Source organism: Sprattus sprattus (genome assembly GCF_963457725.1).
Source record: "Sprattus sprattus genome assembly, chromosome: 15".
NCBI classification, from domain to species: Eukaryota; Metazoa; Chordata; class Actinopteri; order Clupeiformes; family Clupeidae; genus Sprattus; species Sprattus sprattus.
The window spans coordinates 24,503,491-24,530,089 of NC_137913.1; the positions used below are offsets into that span (position 1 = coordinate 24,503,491).

Below are 26,599 nucleotides of genomic sequence, written 5' to 3' on the forward strand. Positions count from 1 at the left end.
TACTCCATTCAATTATTAAATGACTTCCAATATTGCCCAGCATTACTAGTGGCACAGTAGTGGCATGGCACATGAGTGAACAGTTTGTTCCAACAGTAAATGGTAGGCTAAGCTTAAATGTTACAAGTATCAACCAAACTGAACGTAATGTGTAAACCAAATGGGTAAGTACAACTGTAAATAATAAGAATTGAATAAACAGGTTGGATGCCAATTAAACTAAGTACACTTGAATTACCAAATCAATTCGAGAACCCATAAAGGCATCAAATGTAGAGAAATTAAAACCAATCAGAATGAGTGAATAAGATAAAGAGATGGGATAACAAGAGATGAAGGGTAAATAAAGAGAGAGAGAGAGAGAGAGAGAGAGAGAGAGAGAGAGAGAGAGAGAGAAGGATAGTAAGAGTTAAAGAGAGAGTTATAGAGACAGTCAGGTCTTTTGGTGAGAGAAAATCAGAGAGAAGTCCCTCTGGCCAGAGTCTGCAAGTCTGGGAGTCCATTGTGTAGATTTGATTTGATGTTTGGGGTGTTTTCTGCCTTACAACTTCACAGTACCCTAGGCTATAAACTCTTCACAAGATTATAGGTTAGTTACAGGCTTTGCTGTGAGAGCACTGCTATACTTAATGTGACCAATAGTTGGTTGTTTAGGTTTCTTGTTTATTTATTTGTTTATCATTTTACTAGACACTTCTGGATAGAGCTTTTATTAATGTATGGATTTTTGGATGCTTGATGACCGTACACCTCTGCTGGCATCTGGAATTTGCATGGGAATAAAATCATGTACTTCATCATTTGAGATTTTCATTCATAACTAAATCCATTTTTATTCTGAATGAATATCAAAGTCTTTTGTTGTCTGAATTCAACCACATTACTGAGCTGAATGAAACATTTATTAGGTGCCTGGAAAGCTTTTTACATTTGCTCCACTGTCTCTCTAAATATTCATTGGTTTGATATGACTTCAGCATGGATGGCCATGACTATACGACCATCAATATGCATAGTTAAATCCCAGTTAAATAGTCTGAAATAACTCAAATGCCTTGGCAGATTTTGTAACTCCTTTGATGTTTGATCAGCTCCTATTGCGCAAGCTGGTGAAAGGGTCTTCCAAAGGTTAAAATATAAGTTTGAAGGAGCAATGTCTACTGTGCATGGCCAACTAGCCTAGCATTACACATTTAGAACAGACATATTTCCTGCTTAATCAAGCCATACATATACATGGACATAATTTCCCATGCACACACAAAATGGGGTTAGGCCCAGTAGTTTGTCATCTAAGAATGCCACCAATGTCCCAGACTTTCACATGTTCACAGAGTGATTCATCACTTCAAAGAAGGTTTTAGGTAAACACTTGCAACATCATCTACTTGTTTTTGTCTGAGGTTAATCTTTGACATGATGCTGTCCCCTGTCAGTCTGAAAGTCCACTGCAGTGACTGGATCAAGCAGAGAATTACTGTGGTCCTAACTCTGAAAATAGAAGCTCTGAAAAGAGATGAAAATCCTGTGTTGTATTCTAATATCTATCTCCATAGTCTGGGCAGATGACAATGGTATGACATTTTTCAAATGACATTTCATATCCTAACCTTGTAACTCTGTAAAACTTTGTTCATGCGCTGACTCCGAACTTGTATGTTTGCTGATTCTTTCTGATTTCTGGAACTCATGAGCTTTCACTTTGGCATATTTGTTTTGGCATAGTTGGTTTTGAGTGGTATGACAAAAAGGTATTATATTTGAATGCATGCACACACCCTGCTCTGGGATGTATGAATGAATCTGCCTTATCAAGAGAAGTCAAATTCTAAAAGTTGACTGTGCTGTGCGTTTTGGTTTTACATTTCCAACAAAAGGTTTGAAGGAAATGTTCGTTATGTGTGTTCTCCTTACAGGTTTGAGATATGAAAAGGAAAAAGTTTGTGAAAAACTTCATGGCATGGGACAACAGAAATTTAAAGGGCTGTATGTATATTTATCAGAATTGATCCATTCTTTTGGTTTCTGATCTTCTTGTTTTCTTGCTAAATGGCTAAATGCTTTTTCCATGGGTTCTGTATAGAAATATTTAGGTCTGGAATTGGATCCACCACATTACTACATATGTTGTTCTGACATGCACAGTTTGCAATATTAGACAATGTATTATGAAATCAATGTTAGATTAACGTGCATGTAATGAACATGCCAAACTCAACTTGCTTAAAAAACAGTTATATTTATATTGCATAATGTAGTAATCAGTATTCTGGAACTATGGACAATCAGTCAGATTTTTGCTTTCTCACTCGATCAATGCATTTGTGTACTTTCTAGAAAATGCATGGGTATTTGGTAACAAAAAATGCGACCATAAAAAAATATGTCCATGTTGTGCTGTAGTCTATTTGGACACAAACGCATGCAGTGTTGCAACAAAGAGACATTATATTTTACTGGTCATTCAGATTCTTTGAGTCAGTTTTTTATCAGATTTATATTTCCATATTTTTATAAAAATAACTATTTGTTCTCTTCCATTATCAAAGGCCAGCTCACTAACCTGTCCCTTAGTGTGAAGAGCTAGACAAACATTGCTTCAGAGAGAAATTGATTTTCCAATTGTTTTGCCCTTCACAATCACAGATTCAGTTTAGTATTTCATGACTGGATGGAATCCCAGAGCATGCGCCAAACATAAACTTAATTTGCCTCAAGACGCAGTGTTCCAGAACTTAGTCGAGTTTCCTAATCACTCACAGAACCTCTAATAAAGAAATGCTTTGCCTGAAATATCCATTTTGAAGACCTTTGAAGAATATGTATTTATTTGATTGTTTGTCTGTTAGCTTGCTTACATGTTTGTTTTCCTGGCTAACTAGTTTCATAGCCCTGTACAGCCAGAAGTTCCCCAGCAGCACGCTAGCAGAGGTCACATGCCTGGCGGACGAGATGCTGAAGCTGGGGGAGAGGTGCTGTGTGGAGGGGGCCAGTGCAGACTGTTACGACAAAGGGGTGAGTGCCACCACAGGCCACATCTGGCACTCACACATGTGTTGGCACATGTGTTGGTGTACAGCTGGTTTGGTCGTAGAGCACAGAGTACCCTGTCAAAACAGTCCGCTTCAAGATATTACACAGTAGCCAATTGCTACTTAACATTACGGCAAATTGTAGACAATTAAAATTAGTTAAGGAATATGGGTCAAGATTTCAGCTTGTACATAGTAGCTACTTCCACTACAAGGGGTAAGTCACTGTTATCGCCCCTCAAGATGGGGTTGGGGTTGACTACCTACCAAAATCACATTATGTATACTAGTTGTAATTATGTAGCATAATTGTATGATGCGGTAAATGCAAACTATGGCAATCACACAAACATGAGATTTGTTATTATTAATATTAGTCAATTGACAATGCTTAATCATTCATTACAAATAATATTTTCTAAATGTCAGGGCTGCAATTTACTGCACTCAATTGAGACCACTTGCATTGCTTTCAAATAGCATTCAAATTGGCATTTTACTTTGTGGACCTTGACATTTAGGAGAGAATACGCTTAATAGTTTTTCCAGGTCTTTTCGACTTTAGTTTGGGAAACTGTATTAAAATGGCAACAGAGGAATAGCAAATCCACCATAACAGGGGCACCTGAAATGTGTAGCGTTATGCATCGGAGCCCCTGCCTCCTTGATGTCACTGAATGCTCTCTCACTGTTTTCAACCAAAAGGGAAGAATCTCTCCACCGAAGGCCTTAAAAGAATTTGAAACAGTTGGCTTTGCTTATGAACAGTTGGTTATGCTTTGATTGATTTTAGCCAGATAATGACTTTTTCCCCCCTGTGGCCAGGCCACAGAAATCTCGGACAAATCTTGCCAGGCCGACTCACCGTTTCCCAAACACCCAGGCATCTCCAAGTGCTGTGCCAAGAAAGACGTGCATGAGAGGAAGATGTGCCTGGCCACCCTTCACTACTCGGCTGAGGAGCTGCCCTCCCTGTTGGATCCCACCAATGAGGAGATGTGCGAGCAATACACACAGGATCCGATTGGCTACTCTTTCGGGTATGCAGCGTGTGATACATTTTGTTGGTTGAGCGGAGCCTGTAATGGAGCTCATGGAAACTCTGACCAGTCTCAGCTAAACACACATTTAATTTCATATCGGTATCAATATAGAACACTGGTGATAAAAACCTCTTGCCCTATGCCGCTTTGTTCTTTAATACTATCGATCTGTACATCTCATTCCGTCTCTCTTCATTGCTTTGTGTCTTTTTTTTCCACATTATTGTCATTGAGAGTACCTGCCTACTTTCACCACTGATGTTATGCTAGGCTTAGGCATGTTATCGCTAGTTAAAACTAGCTAACATTAACGTTAGCTATTCACTAGCTGCGCTAGCGTAGCTTTGTCAGTTATCAAACAGTTTGTTTAAAATCGGCCATTTTATTAAACAATCAATATGCACAAGTATACATAGGTTTAATAACGGATTAACATGACAACGTGAACGTTTGCCAATAACACACGCATGCCGGTAATTAACACCATTACAATAACTAGCTAGACAGCTAGAAACAAACAGGACAGACAACAGGTTGCAGACATGAAGATGCTGAGGGAGTTTATTCTCGAGAACACAGACACAACCCACGGATGGGCGCAGGCTCTTAGCTCTGCCAGGAACTTAGAGAACTGGTGATCAAAGTGCAGAAAGAAAATAAACAGAGGCAACCTCTGAGCTAACCAAGCTATAAACTTAAACACCGTTGCGGCAAACAAAACACGAGTCACACTCGGCAAGGTACAAACTAAACAAGAACTAAGACTAATAACGAAACTGTAACTAAGGCTATGAACGTTACAGGTACAAACTATAACTGGGGCGAAGGTAATCCACATGAAAGTCAGGCCGCAGGAATTCCAAAGTTAGTCTGTTGTAGTGCGATACCAGACACCGAGTGAAGGGAGTGAGAGGTATAAGGAGGGGCTGTGACAGGTGTGGGTGATTGGTAAACAGGTGAGTGTGAATGTGGTGCAGGTGAGACCATGAGTGGTGCTGATGACTTGCAGCTGGGAGTGTGAGTGAGCTGAAGGGGGCGTGGCCGGAGCGGAGCGCCGCAAGAACGTGACATTACCCCCCTTTAAGGGCCGGATTCCAGACGGCCCTAAACATTGAAATCATCAACGAACAAAAAACACAATCCCAACAGGGTGGGTGGAGGGGTCAAGGGCAAGGCGGGCAGGCCAGCTGGGGGCCGAACCGGAAACTGCACGGTGACCAAGGGCCGAGCACCCCCTCGGCGGTGTTATTCGCTTCAGCTGCTGGACCACCATCGGGAACAAATGCTGGGGGGTCCGTGTCGGCAGAGGGTGCTGCTGTTGTTTGAGCCGGAAGAGGAACTAAGGGAGCAGGGAGGTTGGAAACTGGAAGGAACCAGACATCAAAGGGAACTGGGCCAGGAACACCAGGGACAGGAACATCTGTGATAACTGTGACACCTGTGATACCTGGGGCACCTAGGACTGGAGTGCCTGGGTCTGCGGGGTCAGCGGCAGCTAAGGCTGCAGGGTCAGCGGCTGAGGCGGCGGGGTCAGCGGCGTCTGGTTCTGCGGCAGCTGAGTCTGCAGGTGTGCGGAGGTCGCTGGGGTTGCAGGGCAGGCCACTGAGGTGCCGTGGGTTCTTGGCCGACAGTAAGAGCTGTGGGTGCTGGGTCACCAGCGGGGGTCGTGACCATGGAAGCTGCGGGAGCATAAGCAGCGGCAGCTGCGGGGACTGTATTTGTGGCCGGAAGAGCCAAGGAAGCGGCCACATTAGCAGCAGGCGCACGCCGAGGTGCAGGCACTGGCACCGGGGTTAGCCGGGGTGCAGGAACCGGAGTCCAGCGAGGTGCTGGCACTGGTGTGGGAGGTGCAGGAGGTGCTGGAGAGGAAGATGTAGGCGGTGCTGCAGCAACCCTGGCCACAGCGGCTGCTGTGGGGACAGTGGAGGCAGCGGTTGTCTTCATCTGAGCAAGAGCGGGAGTTGGGCCCATTTTCTCTCCTCCTCATCTGAATCATCCACATCCTCGTAGGCATAGTCCTCCCCGTCATCCTCCTAGACTGACTTCTCAAAACACAGATCCCCCAAGATCAAACCCCCATCGATTCACTCCCTGATATCCTCCTCGATATCATGCTGGGGTGCTGGGACCGGAGAGGATGAGACCTGAGGTGGTGTTCTGGAGGTTTGCCGGATAGCCAACTGTCTACCTGCGCACAGAGCGTTTCGTCTGGGTCCAGGCTCCCGAAGTAGTGAGGATGCTTTCTCCTACTCCTCTGAACCCTCTTGCTCGCCATAGCCTTACAAGACATGATCTGCCAGTATAAAACCCCCGTCGATCACCTCCTCATTGACCTCATCCTCCTCTTCAGAGTCATAGTAGGCGTTCAGTAGATCTTAACGGATGGTTCTATCCAACACATCTTCATCATCATCTTCCGAGTTAGAATTATGGACGTAGACAGGGTATCCTGTGCAATATGCCTCACAGAGAGCATTATCACCCACACCGACTATCTCAGGCTGGATCCAAACCTCATGGGTCCTGGGCGGAGCAGGCGTGGGAGCTTGGGTGGTCACCCTCAGCGAAGTAGGTGTGGGAGCAGTGGCAACTGTAGGAGGCGGATCTGCAGTGACAATGCGTCGACGGAGCTCCTCCATGAGCTGCTGGTGGAGTACTAGGCGGTTTGCCTGGGTCGCTGGGTCCCTTGCAGGGCAACCAAACTTTGCCTGTAGATGCGCAAAGAAGGTGTTGAGTGCCTCAGTCACTGGCCCTCCCCACATAGCTGCTGCATAGTAGCGCCTGTCCCTGGAGGCGGAGGACGACGTAGCCCACACGGGATCTCTCGGTTGGATACTGCTGCGTCAGCCTAAACAGGAACTTAGAGAACTGGCGATCAAAGCGCAGAAAGAAAAATAAAGAGAGGCAACGTCTGACTTAACCAAGCTATAAACTTAAACACCGTTGCGGCAAACAAAACACGAGTCACACTCGGCAAGGTACAAACTAAGCAAGAACTAAGACTAATAACGAAACTGTAACTAAGGCTATGAACGTAACAGGTACAACCTATAACTGGGGCGAAGGTAATCCACATGAAAGTCAGGCCGCGGGAATTCCAAGGTTAGTCCGTTGCAGTGCGATACCAGAGACCGAGTGAAGGGAGTGAGAGGTATAAGGAGGGGCTGTGACAGGTGTGGGTGATTGGTAAACAGGTGAGCGTGAACGTGGTGCAGGTGAGATAGTGAATCGTGCTGATGACTTGCAGCTGGGAGTGTTAGTGAGCTGAAGGGGGCGTGGCCGGAGCGGAGCTCCGCAGGAACGTGACACATACACATGCTAAGGCACATACACATGCCAATGCTTAACAATGAATTACTCCTTTAATAAAACCCCATATCATTATGCTGCTCTGCTTAATGAACAGTAGGATTTAATTACTCAGTGTGATGTATCCTGAAAATCACAGGTGTCAGATCTTTATAAAATTACATTATTTTGTGCTTTGGAAAATGGTTTCAGGGTTAGTGATTTGGCTGTGGGTATAAGATACGAAATTATAGAATGGCAAATATTCCTTTAATCTCAAAACTAGGAATGAACTAGTTTAGAAGAATGCTTCAACTATTACACTCTAATTCTATTAATAGTTGAGTGAGTGATCTGTCCAGAGACTGGACTGAATTAATTCTCCTCAGTCCACTCGTTAGCAAAGCTAAGGTCTGCAGACATAATAACCTGCATACACCCGCCTCCTTTGTTAGAGACGTCCTCTTAAGCCGGATCCACATCCATATTCATATTAAAACCCTTCAGACTGTTATATGGACATCGTCTTTAACATAGATAAGACCACACAGGTTTACAGTGAGATTGACAGATCCTGGGATCGTCGAGAAAACACAAATTTTCAAAGCACACATTTAATGGTTTCCTTCTCAGAGCCATGCTTAACGTGAGTGACCTCCAGCACTGTGCTCGTGTCACCATCCTTCTGTTTTTCCTCTGCCAGGTACGTGAACGAGTTGGCTCGCAGACACCGCAGCGTGCCCATTGAGCTCGTGATGAATGCTACGCTGAGCCAGCTGAGGATGCTGAAGAAATGCTGCAAGCCTTCCCCCATCACTGAATGCTTTTTCACTGAGGTACGGCTCAAAGAAGCAGTCTCGTTTTTTTTTTTTTTAAGTCATGTCTTCCTCATTCCAGCACTGTCTAGAGATGGAATTCCAGGGAAAGCTTCACAGATGTCATAATTGGCAAATGTGACTGGAGGGAATCCATTGTGTCATCTGTGGATATACTCAAATCCTGAGCTTTCTGAAGCTTAAAGTTTCTACACAGAAATTATCTCAGAAAATATTTTCATGAGCTGTTGAGAGCACCTAATATGTTTTAGCTACATTACAAGATTTAATTAGACTCTATTTATGTTCAGATTTCTTATGCCAACCATTAACATTGGGTGTTTTCAATCTACACGCCTAAACCTGACCTGTTTTTAATTTGGCTTGTCTCACATGCCTGCCAATGCAACTATGACCAGATCTTGCACAATAATCAAACTGTATGCTCTCTCGACACTCTCTGTACAATTGTATATAATATTATTTAAAACAACAAAACAAAGACAACTAACTATGATCTAGCTACCTATGTGATACTGTCTTATAAGTGGGGTCATGGCCTTATAGTAGGTAGACAACCAACAGACAGCAATAATCATGTAATGGTTCATCAAACAGAGAATATGTTCCTCACTTTCACAGAGATTTCAAGAAAGACAGTTCAACATTTTTCTGAGATTCACTTCAAATGTCTGCCACAACAATGTCAACCTGAAGTCATACAAGACTGGGTAAATATGCATGTCCTGTTGACAGAAATGTCTAGAATGAGCGAGGTGAAAGGAACATCAAGGATCCTTAATATATAATAATAACTGTAATGGTTACTTTCATGAAAGATGGCATTTGTGATAAGGAAGGGAGCGTTGAGAAATGTTTTCTTCCATTAAAATTTGTCAGTTATGTCTGATCATTAGAATGTTGACAGTTCACCACCCCCTTTACACTGAGGTGCATTGAACGTGTTTGCCAAACAGTGACAAATGTGAAATTTGCATTGAACAGATTGACAGCGTATTTTGGATCCCTTCTAAAGATCCCATTTGAAAAAGCCCAGTCCATGGCAAAAGACTTCCAAGATGGACTTTCAAAATGTTGTTTACAACCAAACCAGGAATGTATTGTTCAAGAGGTAAGAAGTGAGCTCTGCAATACAGAAGCAGTAACTTTATGTTTTGTAAATACTAACACTAATTTAGTAAAAAAAAAAAAAAAAAAGCCCAGTCCATGGCAAAAGACTTCCAAGATGGACTTTCAAAATGTTGTTTACTACCAAACCAGGAATGCATTGTTCAAGAGGTAAGAAGTGAGCTCTGCAATACAGAAGCAATTACTTTATGTTTTGTGAATGCTAACAGTCATTTAGTCAAACAAAAGGCAAGATATGTAACAAGAGGGAGAGATGCCACCTCTCAGAGGGAGAGTGGACCTCTGCTATGTCAGAACCCTGGAGTGTGGATGCAGAACAGTGCTGAAGGCAGGAAGGTCATGAGGAGACTTGCTGGGATCTGAGAGTGGGCAGCCTTAGAATGAGCAAACACTAGAGCTGAGCAATATCAAAGAGACCGATTCTTCAGGCACTGAAACAAGGGAGAACGAACCACTGCAGACTCATATGCATGCAGCATGTGCTGCTGGGCTGATTGTGAAACCAAGTCCGTAATACAGTACAGTATGTTTGAGCTTGTTGCGTAATAAGGCAAATGCTTGTCTCTGGACAGATCACTTACTCAACAATGAATAGAATTAGAGTGTAATAGTTAAAGCATTCTTCTAAACTAGTTAACTCCTAGTTTTGAGATTAAAGGAATATTTGCCATTCTATAATTTCGTATCTTATACCCACAGCCAAATCACTAATCCTCTCTATACAGCGCATAAAGGCATTTTCTTTACCCATGTTTGCACAGCCTAGCGTTTTTCAGTCCCACGGGAGAACAGCATTTCTTTGAGTGAGAACCCTGAGAATGTTAATGTTGGTTTTTGCAGTTCACTGGATTCCAAAAGGTCCTCTGCAACGAATCATCGCTGGCCATTATGTCGGAGGAGTTTCAGAGATGTTGCGGCAAGGCACCTCTGGACACGCTGATGTGTGTGGACAACCTGAAGAGACAGCCTCAGACGTTCCCAGATATCCAGCCCCTCTCACCTTCCCTCTGCGAGCCAGCCAGCCAGCAGGAAATCCAGAGGTAGCAAATGTGGTCCGTGGAATAATTGAAAGTGCCATCTTCCAAGCACTGGCATTTTACATGCTGAGATACTCATTATTGAATGATGAAATATGCACAGCAGAGCTCGAAAGTATTGAGAGAACAGAGGGAGCTATGGTAATTGTAAACAACCCAAGGGGCGAAATTTGCTGTGGCTTGAAGCTCTGATTTCAAAGAACCATTACTTTATTTAAACCAGGAATCTTCATCTTTGGAAATTGTGTCTGTCGATAGTACTTTGAACCATACTTGAAGTTATAATGACACATGACCTGGAGCAAATGTAAACACAGAGCATTATTAATTTCTCCTCAAGCTCCATGAATTTATCTAAGCTTACTATGTGGAGCTGGAAATGTGTGCTCGTAGCAATGACTGCTGTAACTCAATGAAACTCAGTGCATCATACTCGTTACATATATATATTAATTTATATGCACACACACTGTGCTAACGTGTTAATTGTTGAATTTTATTTAATGCATTTAAAGAAATTAACACAATGAACACAGCTGCCTGGGTTTGTCATTATTTCTGTTAGTGCATATATAATATTTAAAATATCTGGGGGCATCCAAAGTAAATTGCGCAATTGATTAGTTGTTTCGTTTGCCGGTGTTAATATATACATGTGTATATGTGTGTGTGTGAGTGTGTGTGTAGACTGTATGTGTGAATATCTCTTGATAGGAATGACAAGCCCAGTGTGTTTTGTGTGACAGACGTGTCTGTGTAATATAATATTATCATTACATTATACATGTCTTTCACTTGATATTGGTGAGAGCTTTCTATGTATTTGCATGTACGTGTGTGTGATTATGTATGACGTGATTGTGTATGTATTGAAGAAAGTCAGTGGGCTGAATAATTTGGTGGGGAAGGTGGGAAATGTTTGCCTGAGGAGAATGTGTCCTGGGGGCATAAAGGGCTCCAGTATATATGGCCTATGTTTAATATAGAGATGGTTATTAGATTTCAGCATGGATAGACTGCTTAACTGAGACACTTTTCCCAAAGCCATTCATCTCTTTGCTGTGGCGCAATTATTTCAGCGTAAATGCCTCTCACTTAAGGATTCACTTAAGCAATATGACACGAGTAAGAGTGGGTTGTGCGAAGATATCCCCACTAATGGAACGTCTCTTGTCCAATCAGAAATAAATTGTCCGACCAGACCTTCCTGTTGTATAAATAGTGAATAAACATCCAGGTAACTAGGCAGAAAGGCTAAATATACCATTACATATCATAAGAGCCTCTATAAAGAGCATCTGAGACAGAATCAGTTCTTTGAACAGGGCTGCAAGCTGACTCAACAGCTCCATCTATTGGAGGGATACTATGCTGAGTTGGAATCAGTAGTGTTAACATTAGCCTCTGGTCACTCTGATACAATGGTTCTATGTTTGATTTTTCCTGTGACCATGTTTTGGGCGATTGCAACTCCACCTGAAGTCTCTTGTGTTCACAGTGGAATCCTTAAAGCACTTATTTGAAGCCAACTGTCCAAAGTTGATTGTCTGTAAAGAAACTTGCAGAGTCCCACTGTATTGCCAAGAACATGATGACCCCCCCCCCCCCCCCCCCCTACACACACACACACACACACACACACACACACACACACACACACACACACACACACACACACACACACACACACACACACACACACACACACACACACATTTCATACATAGTACATGGTTTGGTTAAGTTATTAATGTGAGTTGCATTATAGAATGTTATCGCTTTTGCTAAGATATTATTCAAAAGGTGAATGTAATGCTCTTGATGCACTGATGTTTGAAATGTTTTGATAATTCATTTATAATTTATACAATTTATCTCTCTTTGATTGATTTCTTTCAGATATTTGTTCCAGATTGGAGCCAGGCAACTTTTGACCTCTGTACCAGTCATTGCAACAGCTTTGGGCCATGTGAAAGATAAAGTGATGGCCTGCTGCTCAGACACAAATATCCAAACCTGTATGAACCAGAAGGTAGCTAAATCTCCATTCAACTTATATTCTATCCTATACATTAGCAGACCAGAACCATAATAAACTGGTAATGAATGTATGTGAAAATGAATACATATATGCATTCAGTACATACAAGTACACAGAGACAAATATAATCAGCATGGGCTGACTGAGACTATGATTAATATATATAATAGCAGCACAGCCTACTGCTGCCTGCTGCAAAGCATATTAGAAAGGTAATAACTGGATCATAACTGGTGTAGACGCATTTGTGGTAAACCTGTTTGTGGTTCAGTGCATGGATGAGTCTAGAGATATATATTTTTTTAATTCAGACAAATAGCTTTGACAATAGAAAACACTTTCGCATATAACTGGTACCCTGCCTAGTACTATGATATGGGTCCTAGAAAATATGTATTATTAACGGTGGAATTTCAGTGTTGGATGAAATCGAATTTAATTCACTTCCATTTTATGTATATATAGGTCCAAAACAATTAAATTGTCTCTTGCCAAGGAACAGTCTAACCCAAACGTGACTGATAAAGTGAAAAGATGTATTTAAATGCATCTCTTCACTGACAAACAGCCCTGCATTACCGTTACCCGTACACAGAGATGGGCGAAAATACATCAAAATGTATTTTGATACAAAATACAAAATACCCCTCAAATAAATGTATCAAAATAAAATACTAAATACTGTTGCCAGAAAATGTAACAAAATACAATACATGTATTTTGTATTTTTAAAATACAGGAAATACTTTTTTCTGAATTTTCAGTTTTCTCACAATTTGGTATAGCAGAACATTCAGGTTTGGGCTATTCAGTGGCGTAACGTAGTAACCACCGGGCCAGGTGCATGCTATTATGACGGGCCCATGTCAGTGGTTCCGTATCCTTTTTTTCATGTTTGTAACCGCCGCTACAGGGCTCTCATTGCAATCTCTATGGCTTCCGAGAGGGCTATCCCCACCGTGCTTTCATCATACGTAAATGCCAGGTAAGGACTAGGACGCAATCTGGCACTCCGCGCCTGGGCGACACTCTCCACTTTGTGGATGGGGCGCACCTCACCTAGGACGCGGGTCTGGCACTCCGCGTCCGGGCAAGACGCTCCACTTTGTGAATGAGGCGCGCCTCACCTAGGACGCGATCTGGCACTCCGCGCCGATGAGACTCTTTTTTAAAATCTTAGCATACTATAAACGTTGTTGAGACTCTTACTAAAGATCTTACTCATTGTCACACAGACAAAACAATAAACGTAGCCTACTATAAACGTTGTTGAGACTTACTAAAGATCTTACTCATTGTCACAGAGACAAAACAATAAACGTAGCCTACTATAAACGTTGTTGAGATTTTTATTAAGTTTGAAAGTCGGTAACAAAACAGAGACAAACAGCTACATGTCAAGCAATGTCATTTATTTCCTAAAATACGTTTTACGAATCAAACTTACATTACCACTGCACACTCACAACCTAACAGATAACGTGTAGAAGTTGTACTAGCATTTGTATTTAAAGTTTGGTAGATGAAACACTTTCATCTACCAAAGTACTCACCGTTTAACAATACAACTTCCACAAGTTACAGATTATCTTGTCTTGTATCGTGTAGCTATTTGTTTTGTCTCTGTGAGAATGAGTAAGATCTTTAGAAAGAGTCTCAACAACGTTTATAGTAGGCTAAGATCTTTATTTAAGAGTCTCATGTGCGCCCAGGACCCTGCCTCTATGCAATGCGGCGCGGAGTGCCAGATCGCGTCCTAGGTGAGGCGAGCCTCATTCACAAAGTGGAGCGTCTCGCCCAGGCGCTGAGTGCCAGATCGCGTCCCGGACCTTAAGTCTAATTGCGTATAAGGACATCACACAGCTTTCATCAAGTCACCTTGTGTCAAGATGGCTAACGTTCAGTGCAACAACTCAATTCGCTCTTTGAAAGAACCTCCTTTAAGTCAGGTGTACTAATGAAGATAAATTGACAAGGATCAAGACAGTTTTCTAAGTTTTCGACCACAACCCCTTTTTTGTAAAAAAAAATTGATTTAACATGAGAGTCAATGAGAGAGATCTGGGGTGATTTCCTTTTCGCCCCAAAATGGGGCGGGCCATAAGAAGCAACACTTTTGGCAAATTGACTGATTCGACAATGACATTCACAGGCAGATCAGATGGTCTTGTGGTAGAATCCGACAGAAAAAAAATCTCCTTCTGCCTAAACACTGGAGAAAGTAATTTGAGTATTTTAAATACAAAATTACTCCACTCTAAAGTATTTTGTTACAAATTACATTTGATTTTTTATTGGCCCTATCAAATACAAATGACAAAATACTCAAAAGCAAATTAACTAGTATTTCAAATACAAGTAATTGAAATACTGCCCATCTCTGCCCGTACATTAATTGGCTCTGTAAAGGTCAATTTCAAAGAAAGCAGAAAAAAAGACAGCCCATACTTTCTACCGGAGTGGTCATTAGCCCAGCTGAAGCTTTCATCCCACTCCCTCCAGAGTCTTCATTCTGAACATGCACACACACACACACACACACACACACACACACACACACACACACACACACACACACACACACACACACACACACACACACACACACACACACACACACACACACACACACACACACACACACACACACACACACACACAAACACACACACACACACACCCACACACACACACACGCCCACACACTCACACACTCACACACGCAGACTTACTATCTAATCACCTGAGCCCTGTCAGTATCAGATGTCTGTCATCTCCCCCAAAGACAAATGTATGCATTATGGGGTCTCCCAATTAACACGAGACGCTTTCTTCCAGCGAGGCATGTGGTGGCAGAGAGGGATTTCAACAGGGATCCCGCTGGAGCGAGGCCAAGCCCAGGGGCTGAGTGTGTCATTAAGATTCACACCAGCCAGGCCGCCCACTTCCCCGACTCTCTTATTAACGGGTGACACGCGTGTACCCACAGCTACTCATTTGGGAGTGATGAGGCGAGGGGCATGGGGGGGGGGGGGGGTTCTACAGTTTTCTATTCACCATCTGTTCCCTCCTCCATGACGGTGACAGCGCTGAATGAAATCTATAGGGTCTTTGAGAGTGTTCTTAGTATTGTGTTGCGTCCTGTGATTCTGGGAAGGGAGAAGAGGTGAGAGCTTTTTTAGTGAATTTAAAAGCGACAAAGAAATGCATACAAATATAAAACAAGGTGAAGAGGACAATATATACATAGACAATCAAAAACAGAGGACCAAGACAAGAACGGTGAATAAAAAAAGGATATAAAAAAAGTAGAAGAGTAGAAAACAGGCTGTGTTGTAATTGGGACCAGGTGAGCAAATGTATGGTGTGTGTGTGTGTGTGTGTGTGTGTGTGTGTGTGCGCGTGTGTGTGTGTATGTGTGTACATGGAAGGGAGCTGAGCCTAGAGTTTATCTCTAAGGGCCATTAATGTTCTTTCAATTTAAGTAATAACATTCTATCCTGCCCAGCAAAGAGAAAGATACCCACTTTAGCAAGTAGATTATGCCAGTCTGTGATTGATGGTGCGTAAGATGACTTACCGAACAGATTAATACCCAACTTAATAACTGTCTGATGCAATTTACTACAGATAGAGAATCTTTCAGGGTGGACGGTCCCCTAACATTTGCTCAACCACCTGATTGAAGACCCCTCCTAGGATGATAGGGTAGTTGGAAGTTCCATTTTAGATGTCTCCTAATTTGCATTCTAACCTACCAGAAAACCATGATTGTATAGATTAGGGTCAAGTACAGTATGTTAGCAGGTATCAAAGGGTGGTCTTGGATTTTGGTCTCAATGACAAAAATTCTCCCATTATCATCCATGGAACTTATATTGCTACCTTTAACTTCTGCTTGAGCGAACGGAGTGAAAAACTTGCCCCACCCAGTCCCTGCACAATGTCTTATTATGACCGCCGCGCGACAGCTACTACAGGTTTAGTTGGAGTTTTTTTTCTTTTTTCTTTTTTTTTCCTGTTTGCCGATTTTCTGTCAATGATTTCCGGGACACTGAAACACCGGGGTGCACGAAATTTGGTGGGCATGTAGCCTTACTAGATTAGCGTGGAACTACTGATTTTCGTTTTGATCCGTTGCACCCCCTTCGGACTGGACCCCTTTTAAAGAGGGTGGGGCGATTCAGTTTTCTGTGAATAAGTCAAAAACCGTAGGGCTTAGGAGGACCAATTTTTTTTTGTATGTTGGTCTTAAGAGGCCACGTCAACCATTCCACTACCACTTATTTCATGTATAGCGCCACCTAGTTACAAATGAAAAAGCAAAAATGGAGTGTTGTAAAACATTTGAATTGTAAGTTGACAAGGTCAGAACTGCACAAAATCGGAGGTGTGGGATCATTATGACACCTTCTGACTGCACGGTAAGTTTCGTGGAATTCTGTTCACGGGGGGGCATGCAATACATTGATTTATATGATTATACACCAACTGGCCTGTAGGTGGCATGACACAGTTTTCTTCGAATATCCCGAGAACCGTCTTCGGTAGAGTTTTTGTCCATGGATGGAGCAAAATGGCTCTGTAGCGCCCCCTAGAACATTGCAAAAAACCCTGCGCATTGGGGTTATTTTGGCGTAGCTTGACGGAATTCGGTACACGTCTTCATCATGCTTGGACGCACCAAAAAGTCTCTCGACGCCATGGTGGCAGGTCCACAGGAAGTCGGCCATTTTGAGTGGAAGATGCGTTTTGATGGCGTTTGCACACCTCGCATCTGATCGAACTCCTCCGACAGCTTTAATAGTAACGCCTTGAAATGTGGTCCGGCTACTCTTCAGCCATGGGCGACTAAAAGTTATATTGGATTTTCTCATCAGTCGGAAGGTGTGGGCGTGGCAGACCCTCAAACTTTGCCAACTTATTAGTGCTTGCCACAAAACACAAAGTCTCTTATAACTGTTGCGTACATTGTTTGATCCAGAGACAATGTCTTAGGGTGGACGCTGGATCCGGCCCGAACGCGTACATATGCCTGACTGATATCACCTATAGCGCCACCTGTTGGTGGTTGGAAACTTCACTTTGTTTCCACACCTCGCATGTGATTGAACTCCTCCTACAGATTTAATGGTAATGCCTTCAAACGTGGTCAGGTTACTCTTCAGCAATGGGGAATTAAAAGTTATGAAAGTCTTTTACAAAGTTTGAAGGGTGTGGGCGTCGCAGACCCTCAAACTATGCACTCTTCACAACTCCAGTCACTTATAACTTATGCATATATTGTCGAAAGTGCACGGAATTGAAAGTGGTGGATCATTATGAGACCCTCTGAATGCATGCCAAGTTTCATGCAATTTTGTCCATGGGGGGCCATACAATATTTTTTTTTTTTATGTGACTGTACACCAACTGGCCTGTAGGTGGGCTGACACCGTTTTCTACGAATATCCCGAGAACTGTAGGGCTTAGGAGGGCCACATGTTTTTTGTATGATTGTCTAAAGGGGCCATGTCAACCCATCCCATAACCACTCATTTTATGTATAGCGCCAGCTACTTAAAAATGAAAAAGCAAACATGAGGTGATGTAATTGCAGGTATCTCTGGCTGACATGGTCAAAACTGCACCATAGTGCATGGTCAAAACTGAAACAGATACACACACATACACAGTAGACATTCGTATGCACACATACACACACAGTAGACATATGTACGCATGCACAAATAATTCCTTTAATACATAAAAATGAAACACAAACCAATTTACACACACAAAACACATAAAAACACACAAACACACTGACAACCATGACTCATTCTGTGCCAAAACCTACTGAACAGTTCGGCGGCCATATTTTGTAACGCTGTGCGTTACGTCTAGTTCTTTAGTTGTGGAGGTGTGTCTCCCTTATTTTGATACACCTGATATTCTAAGAGTAGTTTTGGTTTTCGATACGATACGTGAAGTTCTCTGAATCAAATTCCCCACAAAAGCAACAAGATCTGATAAGGAAGCACCACATGGCGAGTCCACCGCCTAAAGCTGTAGCATTGCTTATCAAACAGACTTTGGAGGCTGAGAGAGAAACTCACTCTAGTGAGAGGCATGCTAACAGGGGCCTTAGAGAAAGCGCTATTTCCTGTCATCACCTGTATTTCAGAAAATGGACTGAGGCGCCCCTTCAAAGGAATAAGAACCCTTGTTCCTCATAGAGGAATTGATACCTTGTTTGATTTACCCAGCTACCTAGTGTGAAAATAAATCATTCAACTCAGAAATGAAATTATTATGACCACCGCATATACAGACTTCACCGATCCACATGTTACTTGCCATGATTGTAGCCCAACATGGTTGATACAGAATGTAAGGTTTGTGTCCCTAGGTGTACATTTCCCTTTATGCTAGCACCCCTTGAAGTAGGGTAGGCTTAAAGCACTTTTTGGGCAACACCTTGACAAACGATTCATCAAAAATTAAGAAAATATTATGGCAAGTTGGTTTGTAGGAGGCACCTGACCCTAACACATTGCAATGTATTTGTGGAGTAGTGCCAACCTGTGAATAATGTGCAATACAAAAATCTGGCACTTCACCAGCATATATCTTTAGATGTAAAGGTTAAGTAAAAAATAAATGACATGGTGATAGCAGGAGCTCTCAGTCTAGGCAGCCATCCACCAGTAAGCATCACGTGACCCCATAGGGCATGAGAGTTGTCTTGATGTGATACAGAAGGAATAAAAAGCAGTCAGTTCTCCACCATCTCCCACCGCTATCTTCCTTTCTACTGCTCCCTCATGTTCACTGCTAGCTTTGCACCTTTCCCTAGGTAGTCGAATGTGTTACATTTACATATACATTAACATTTAGTCATTTAGCAGATGCCTTTGTCCAAAGCGTCGTAAAAGGGAGAGAACAGTCAAGCTACGAGCAATAGAGACCTTGGTAACAATAAATACTACTTTACATAAGAAATAGAAAAAATTAAAGAGAAAATTAAAAAAAGAAGTGCTGGAATGGAACTGCTGTAAGTGCAAGTTAAGCACTAGTCGAAGTGCCAGTTAGGAAGGGAGGTGCACTCTGAAGAGTTGGGTCTTCAAAAGCTTCTTAAAGGTAGAAAGGGACGCCGCTGCTCTGGTAGTGTTAGGCAGTTCGTTCCACCAACGTGGAACTACAAATGAGAATAGTCTGGATTGCCGTACTTGGACAGTCGGCAGTGCCAAACGACGCTTACCAGACGAGCACAGCATCCTGGGTGTAACATTTGCCCTTACAAGAGCTTTTTGGTAGGTGGGAGCATAACCAGCAACCACTCTGTAGACAAGCATGTACGTGACTTGAACTTAATGCGAGCAGCAACAGGCAGCCAGTGGAGCTCATTGAGTAGCGGGGTGACGTGCGCCCTCTTTGGTTGGTTGAACACCAGACGCGCTGCCGCGTTCTGGATCATCATGGTGTTACACTGACTACTCTAAAGCTGAGAGTGGCTACCAATACAGAGTGGCAAGCAATACAGACAGAGTGGCATCGCACCAACTGGTGGTAGTTATCCATAATGACAACCAATCTATGTTGGTGGCCTTGGAAGGCAGCTTTTTGGTTCCATCTGTTCCCCAGAACTGAAGTCTGAACATCCTCATAGTTTGCCGCTTAAGGGTATTTTTCCTGTGGAAGATACTCTTTTCTGCGTGACACACTCTTCAATGTGCACCAGTAGGCCACACTCTTCTCGGCCATCTGATGTTTTAATGAACACAGACATCAATTACATTTCAAAGACTGACTATAATTGCAGCGTATGCTTGAGGCAGTGTACTCTCTTGTCTCCACATCAACTATCTATTGACCTGTAATATTCCCAGTCATGCTGTCAGTTTCCAGAGATGCCAGAAACCACAGTGGGTTGCCTGCCAACTTCCATAATGAGCCTATTATATTTACATTTTTGCTGGCCATTGCATTCTGATCTGCCAGCCTTGGTAACTAAAGCAGACTTAAGGCAAGAGTTGGGCTGTGCTCCATATAAAACCACACAACAATATCAAGCAAATAGCGATTATGGATTGTATCTTCAGAAATGGCCTTGCAGAATCAGTCCTTACAGACCTCATTGCAGGCCATTACCTTACCGTACGGCAGCACTTTAATCTCTTTCTTCAAATCAATCTTTGTCCGGGAGACGAACACCCAGGCGGTTGCCCTAGGGAAAAAACAGTCACAACAAGAATGGGAGCATTCAGAGAATGCAAACCTCCGCCTTGTGACCTTGACCTTTGACCTTGACATCTGAAAATCTAATCAATTATTGCCATTATATTACCCAATCTCCCCACAAAGTTTGACGGAAATCGGTCCATGCGTTTCTGCGTAATCCTGCTGACAAACAAACAAACAAACAGACAAACAAACAAACAAACATACAGGGTTGAAAACATAACCTCCTTGGCGGAGGTAATAATGTGTTATGTATGTCACCATGTTTACAAAATTAGTTAGAGGTAACGTCCTTTCTCTCACTTATATCTCTTTAAAGCTGACCCACCTCCATATCCACGGGTAGATAAACCAGCAGCTTGCTTTAGTTCCTTCCACAAGGTAGATAATAATGTGGTCAGTAATGCATAATAATGTGGTCAGTATTTAATTGACTGTTTTTGTGACAAAATCAGTACATTTTCCTTGTGATGCTCTTATCCTTGTTGTCTTTCTTTCTTTCTGCCTGTCTCTGTCTGATTGCGCTTTAGGATGAAGATGTGAAGAAAGTCATAAAACTGTTATCCAAGACTGATGAAATATGTTCACAGTACATCAGACTTGACTTCCTCGCCTTCAAAGTCTTGTAAGTCGCCCACATCACACTACCACTCTGCAGGCCATTTATTAATTAGATTTAGCCCTATGATAAAAGCCCAACAAAAACAGTTGATGAATTTCACAAAGTTAATTAATTTTACTTTAGACCAGCAGGAATTCCACCTACCCTTATTACTGTGATAACAAACAAGATGAGCCAGAGTCCCCCGGGAGAAAACGTTCACCACCAGACCACGAATTAGCAGCTACTCTGCAGGCCAATCATTAATTAGATTAAGCCCTACAATAAGAACCCAACAAAAACAGTTTATGAATTTCGCAAGTTTAATTGATTTTACTTTAGACCAGCAGGAATTCCACCTACCCTTATTACTGTGACAAATACGATCGGGAGAAAACTTGCACCACCAGACCACGAATTAGCAGCTACTCGTAAATATTTATGACCCTGTTTGAAATAGGGGGGTGTTGAGCACTCACACTGCTGTAGAGAGGACAGAGGGAGAGGACAGGCCAGTGGAGTACTAGGGCCCCATCAGAGGCAGAGGGCAGGCCAGTGGAGTACTAGGGCTCCATCAGTGGGAGAGGACAGTGTAGTACTAGGGTCTCATCAGAGGGAGAGGAAAGTGGAGTACTAGGGCCCCATCAGAGGGAGAGGGCCAGTGGAGTACTAGGGCCCTGTCAGAGGGAGAGGGCAGGCCAGTGGAGTACTAGGGCCCTGTCAGAGGGAGAGGGCAGGCCAGTGGAGTACTAGGGCCCTGTCAGAGGGAGAGGGCCAGTGGAGTACTAGGGCCCAGTCAAAGGGAGAGGGCAGGCCAGTGGAGTACTAGGGCCCTGTCAGAGGGAGAGGGCAGGCCAGTGGAGTACTAGGGCCCTGTCAGAGGGAGAGGGCCAGTGGAGTACTAGGGCCCAGTCAAAGGGAGAGGGCAGGCCAGTGGAGTACTAGGGCCCCCTGCTAGAGGCCCCTGGCTGAGGCCACCCACCTGGCTCCTACTCTCTCTTTCTCCACACCACTCACATAAGTCAAATAAGTGTAATTGGCTTAACTGTACAAATGCAGTGCCATAGCAATGGCCATTTGCAAAAAATAATCAAAGCTCTAAATACTAAATGTAAAGTAAAAACTATGTAAAACATGGCAGAATTTGAAGACAACAATCCCAAAATGAGCATATAATGAGCATAAGCATATAAATGAGTTTACATATTGCGTCTGTTCTGTTCTCTCTCTCTCTCTCTCTCTCTCTCTCTATCTCTCTCTCTTTCTCTCTCTTACACACTCACACACACACACTCTCTTTCTGCCCCCCCAAACTCTCAACTCAATTCAAGTAAGCTTAAATGGCTCATTATTATTTATTTATTTTGATTTACCAAAGCAGAACATTAATGTTAGAATGTGAGAATACAAAGGTATGGCATACTTACATACAGTGGCATGCAAACATTTGGGCAGCCCGGGTCAAAAAGTCTGTTACTTATTTATTTGTATAGATTATTTCTATTTAATAACTTTTACAAAGGTCTCAGACTTTAATTATCTTGTCAGGGCTGTGGCTTGTTTACAATCATCCTTAGGAAGTGCATAGCACTCTAAATTTAAATTGATTGATGCCCACTAAGCAGGAGAAGGCTTTAATAAGACAGCATCATTGTCAGGTTGCCGTTTCCTCACTTCTTGTAATGTAATAAAGAAATGTCAGGAACAATGGAGGTGAAATTAAGGTCTGAAAGACCAAGACATTGGAGAGAACTGCTCGTAGAATTGCTTGAATGGCAAATCAAAACCTCCGTTTGACTGCAAAAGACCTTCAGGAAGATTTAGCAGACTCTGGAGTGGTGGTGCACTGTTCTACTGTGCAGCGACGCCTGCACAAATATGACCTTCATGGAAGAGTCATCGGAAGAAAGTCTTCCCTTTATCCTCATCACAAAATTCAGTGTCAATTTGGAGAGGAACAGCTAAACAAGCATTTTGCATTTTTGGAAAGTCCTGTATATAGATGAAGTTAAAATAGAACTTTTGCCACAATGAGCAAACAAATATTTGGAGAAAAACAGGTGCAGAATTGCACCATGAAAGGAACTGCACTGGGATGGATTGATCATTCGTTGGGTTTAGTCAGCCAGTGGAGAACTATAACTGGTAGAGGGAAGAATGGATTCAATATGGAAGAATGGACCAGAAAATTCTGGAAGCAAACAGCACACCGTCACAAAGCTGAAGATGAAAGGAGGACGGCTTCTACAACAGGATAATGATCCTTAACACACTTCAGAATCCACAATGGACCAACTCAAGAAGTGCAAGCTTAAGGTTTTGCCATGGCCCACAGTCTTCTAACCTAAACATCATTGACAGTCTGTGGAGAGACCTCAATAGAGCAGTACATACAAGATGGCCCAAATCTCACAGAACTAGAAGCCTTTTGCAAAGAAGATTTAGTGAAGTTTCTCCATACATGAATCCTCTTAGCTGACTACAAGCTGTGATACTTGCCAAAGAGGATGTTATTTAGTACTGACCATGCAGGGTGGCCAAACTTTGACTTCTGCCCCTCTTACTTTTTTGTTGTCTTGAAACTGACGGAATTAGGTCATCTTTTACTTGCTTAGCTATTCACAGTACCAGAGGTGCCCAAACATTTGCATGCCACTGTATAGCATCTAAGAACAAACCGGTGTGTGTGTGTGCACGTACGTGTGCACGTATGTGTGTACAGAATGCTCTTGCATGGTATATGCAATGGTGTGGATGTGTCTCTGTCTATCTCTCTCTCTCACTCACTCTCTCTTTTCCCCACCCTTTCCTCTCTGTCTGTGGTGCAGAGTGGAGCAGCAGGTCCAGGCTGATGGAGAGCAGGCGCCTGCCAAGGCAGAGGCCCTGGTGGAGCTGGGCTCTGCTTGCTGCTTCCAGCAGTCCCCAGCACTGCGCTGCCAGACGCTGGTGAGCATCCTGATGACTACACTTCCCTACTTCCCCATCTGACCCCTAGACTCACAGCATTACAGAAACATGTTAAACACTGAGCAAGTGCTTGATGGGGCTTGAAAGATACGCGCCGTCAGTGACTCTTGCCAGGAGAGTAAAAAAAAAAGGAAAAATAAGTAGGGCTGAAAATCTGCTGAATGTCAAAACACTACACGAATCATATATCTGGGACGTATTTCAATGTGATCAAAGTAAGTGTGATGTTAACCAGCGAAAAACTGTGTTTACATTCATGTTTCATCACCTGAAAGTGGTTCGTCTTCGTCTGCTGAACATGATGAAATCATTTCATGATTCATGGTTTGTGTATTAATCAGCTTGTTGGAGTTCTGCAGAGCGAAACAGACCAGGATAACACACATGCATAGACACGGCAGAGGGAAACATGTGGAGTGCATTCTGTCTGTAGCATGTAGCACCTGTATGGGGAGGCACAGCACAGCAAAGCCCTGTCTGCACATTACTGTAAGCTCAATTAGAAATGGCAACAGATGGGTGTTAGAACAACATGTGATGCCACCACCAGTCTGCCATCCAGATGGTGTCAATATCAGTGCCTTTTTACAGCTCTGCAACTCATGGCTCCCCTTTCCTCTCTCTTACTCTCCGACTTTCTCTCTGTCTTTTTCTCCCTCTATCTCTCTCTGGCAGATGGAAAAACTCATTTCATATCAGAAAGGAGGAGCCGTCTGAACAGCCGTCCTCACCCTGTCCTCACCCAGGCTGATGATGAGGATCCAGAAGGCAATGAGGACTCTTATTAAGGGCGGAAACTATTGATGTTTAATTTCCCAGCTATTAGACCAGATCATTGCCAAGTGCAGTATTTCTACTTTGTCTGTGGTCCCATGTTAATAAAACGCATCAGACTACAAAGATCTCTGAAGAATGAAGTGAAAATGATGTCTCTATTATAACCTGCAGAACATAATGTAGTGTGTCATTGATATTCATACACTATTGTTACTGTCAGAAAATGACGTCAATCGTTTTGGCACACACAATCTGATCTCCTGAAGTAAAATTACGCTTCTAGCTAATGTATTCTTCTGTGTTATGACACCTTTCCTTTTAAGAAACACTCATGATAATTCAACTGATAATTAAATATTCTACAATGGGATGACTCTATGTGAAGCGCATTGGTTCCCTCTAGTGGTAGGTTTTGTCCATACATTTTCTACAGGTTTTTCAGCACTGAGAAGAGCACAGCAGACATGCAGTTGATTTGTTTTCGTTTAAGTCAAGCTGAGGAGATGTTCATTTAAACAGTCAGTGCTCCATTCTGAATACAAGGCAAAGAGTCCTCTTTAGTAAGTGTGTGTGTGTGTGTGTGTGTGTGTGTGTGTGTGTGTGTGTGTGTGTGTGTGTGTGTTTGTGTGTGTGTGTGTTTGTGTGTGTCTATTTGTGTTGGGGGTTAAGCTGTGTTTATTTTGTAGGTCAGTAGGTCAATACATCTGCAGATTCATCCGGACAACACCATAAAGGTAGCTTACTCGAAATCAGACCACGCTTCCATTCTTATCTGTGAATGTGGGGTGGTTCAGCCTTACTTCCACACAGAGTGGGTAAAAATGAAGCAGTCGTTGGGGAAAATTAAGCGGGTTAGACACTGAGTATGGGTTCTCCAGATCCATAGAAATGAACAAGCATTGGCTAACCATGAACCAGTATGTTTAATACTATAATAAGACTATAAAACCACAGACATCCAAAATGACAGCATATTTGAAACAGAAAAGTTGTGTTCAAGACGTGTTCTGAAAGAAATTGAGGTAGAAGAGACTCCAATATTCCCAGGGCGAGAGAACGGCTTCAACAGATCCCAGGAACAACCTCCAAACTCTTTGTCCTAAATGTCCCAAGATTAACAAAGACAAAGTCACCTTCACAAAACTTCTAAAAGGGAGGGTGTAAGGAGATAATTTATGTATAAACATAAAATGTCTAGATGTATACATTGTAATTAAATGATGGGTTCTGTTTTGTACATTTTCATGTGTGAAAGACAAACAGAATAGACAAAATCGATAATGAGAGGAGGCTGGCTGGCTGGCTGTGTGTTACAAGTGAACACAAGATGGCGCTGTTGGTGCAATCCATAATCTATGGTGTTTAGACTCTTACACAAAAAAATCCTCTGACCACTTCAGCTCTTCATGTACAGCAGCCACAACATTCTTCAACATACAGTTTTGTACCACATGGATTGCGTAGTCAAAAACAATAGTTTTTATAGTCAACAACACCTTACTGGACAATAGACAAACAGCAGATGGTTGCAGACCTTTAGAAATGACCCACTCAAAGAAAATAAAAATGACAAACTGAAAAAACAGTGGCAACGTGAATGCCAACAACCCCATTCATATCATAAAG

At 42.7% G+C, this 26,599-nt stretch overlaps 1 protein-coding gene across 1 annotated transcript; it reads left to right on the forward strand.

The window, feature by feature from the left end:
* Positions 1-1,516: 1,516 nt before the first annotated feature.
* On the forward strand, positions 1,517-24,913 carry gc (GC vitamin D binding protein; the record flags this gene model as incomplete). The annotated part of the gene is made up of 12 exons (XM_080852278.1): positions 1,517-1,574; positions 1,917-1,986; positions 2,883-3,015; positions 3,858-4,072; positions 8,067-8,199; positions 8,821-8,909; positions 9,184-9,310; positions 10,168-10,367; positions 12,264-12,396; positions 21,159-21,253; positions 24,058-24,175; positions 24,872-24,913. The coding sequence occupies 12 exons, from the start codon at positions 1,517-1,519 to the stop codon at positions 24,911-24,913; spliced, it is 1,413 nt and encodes a 470-aa protein (XP_080708404.1).
* Between the last annotated feature and the right edge of the window lie 1,686 nt (positions 24,914-26,599).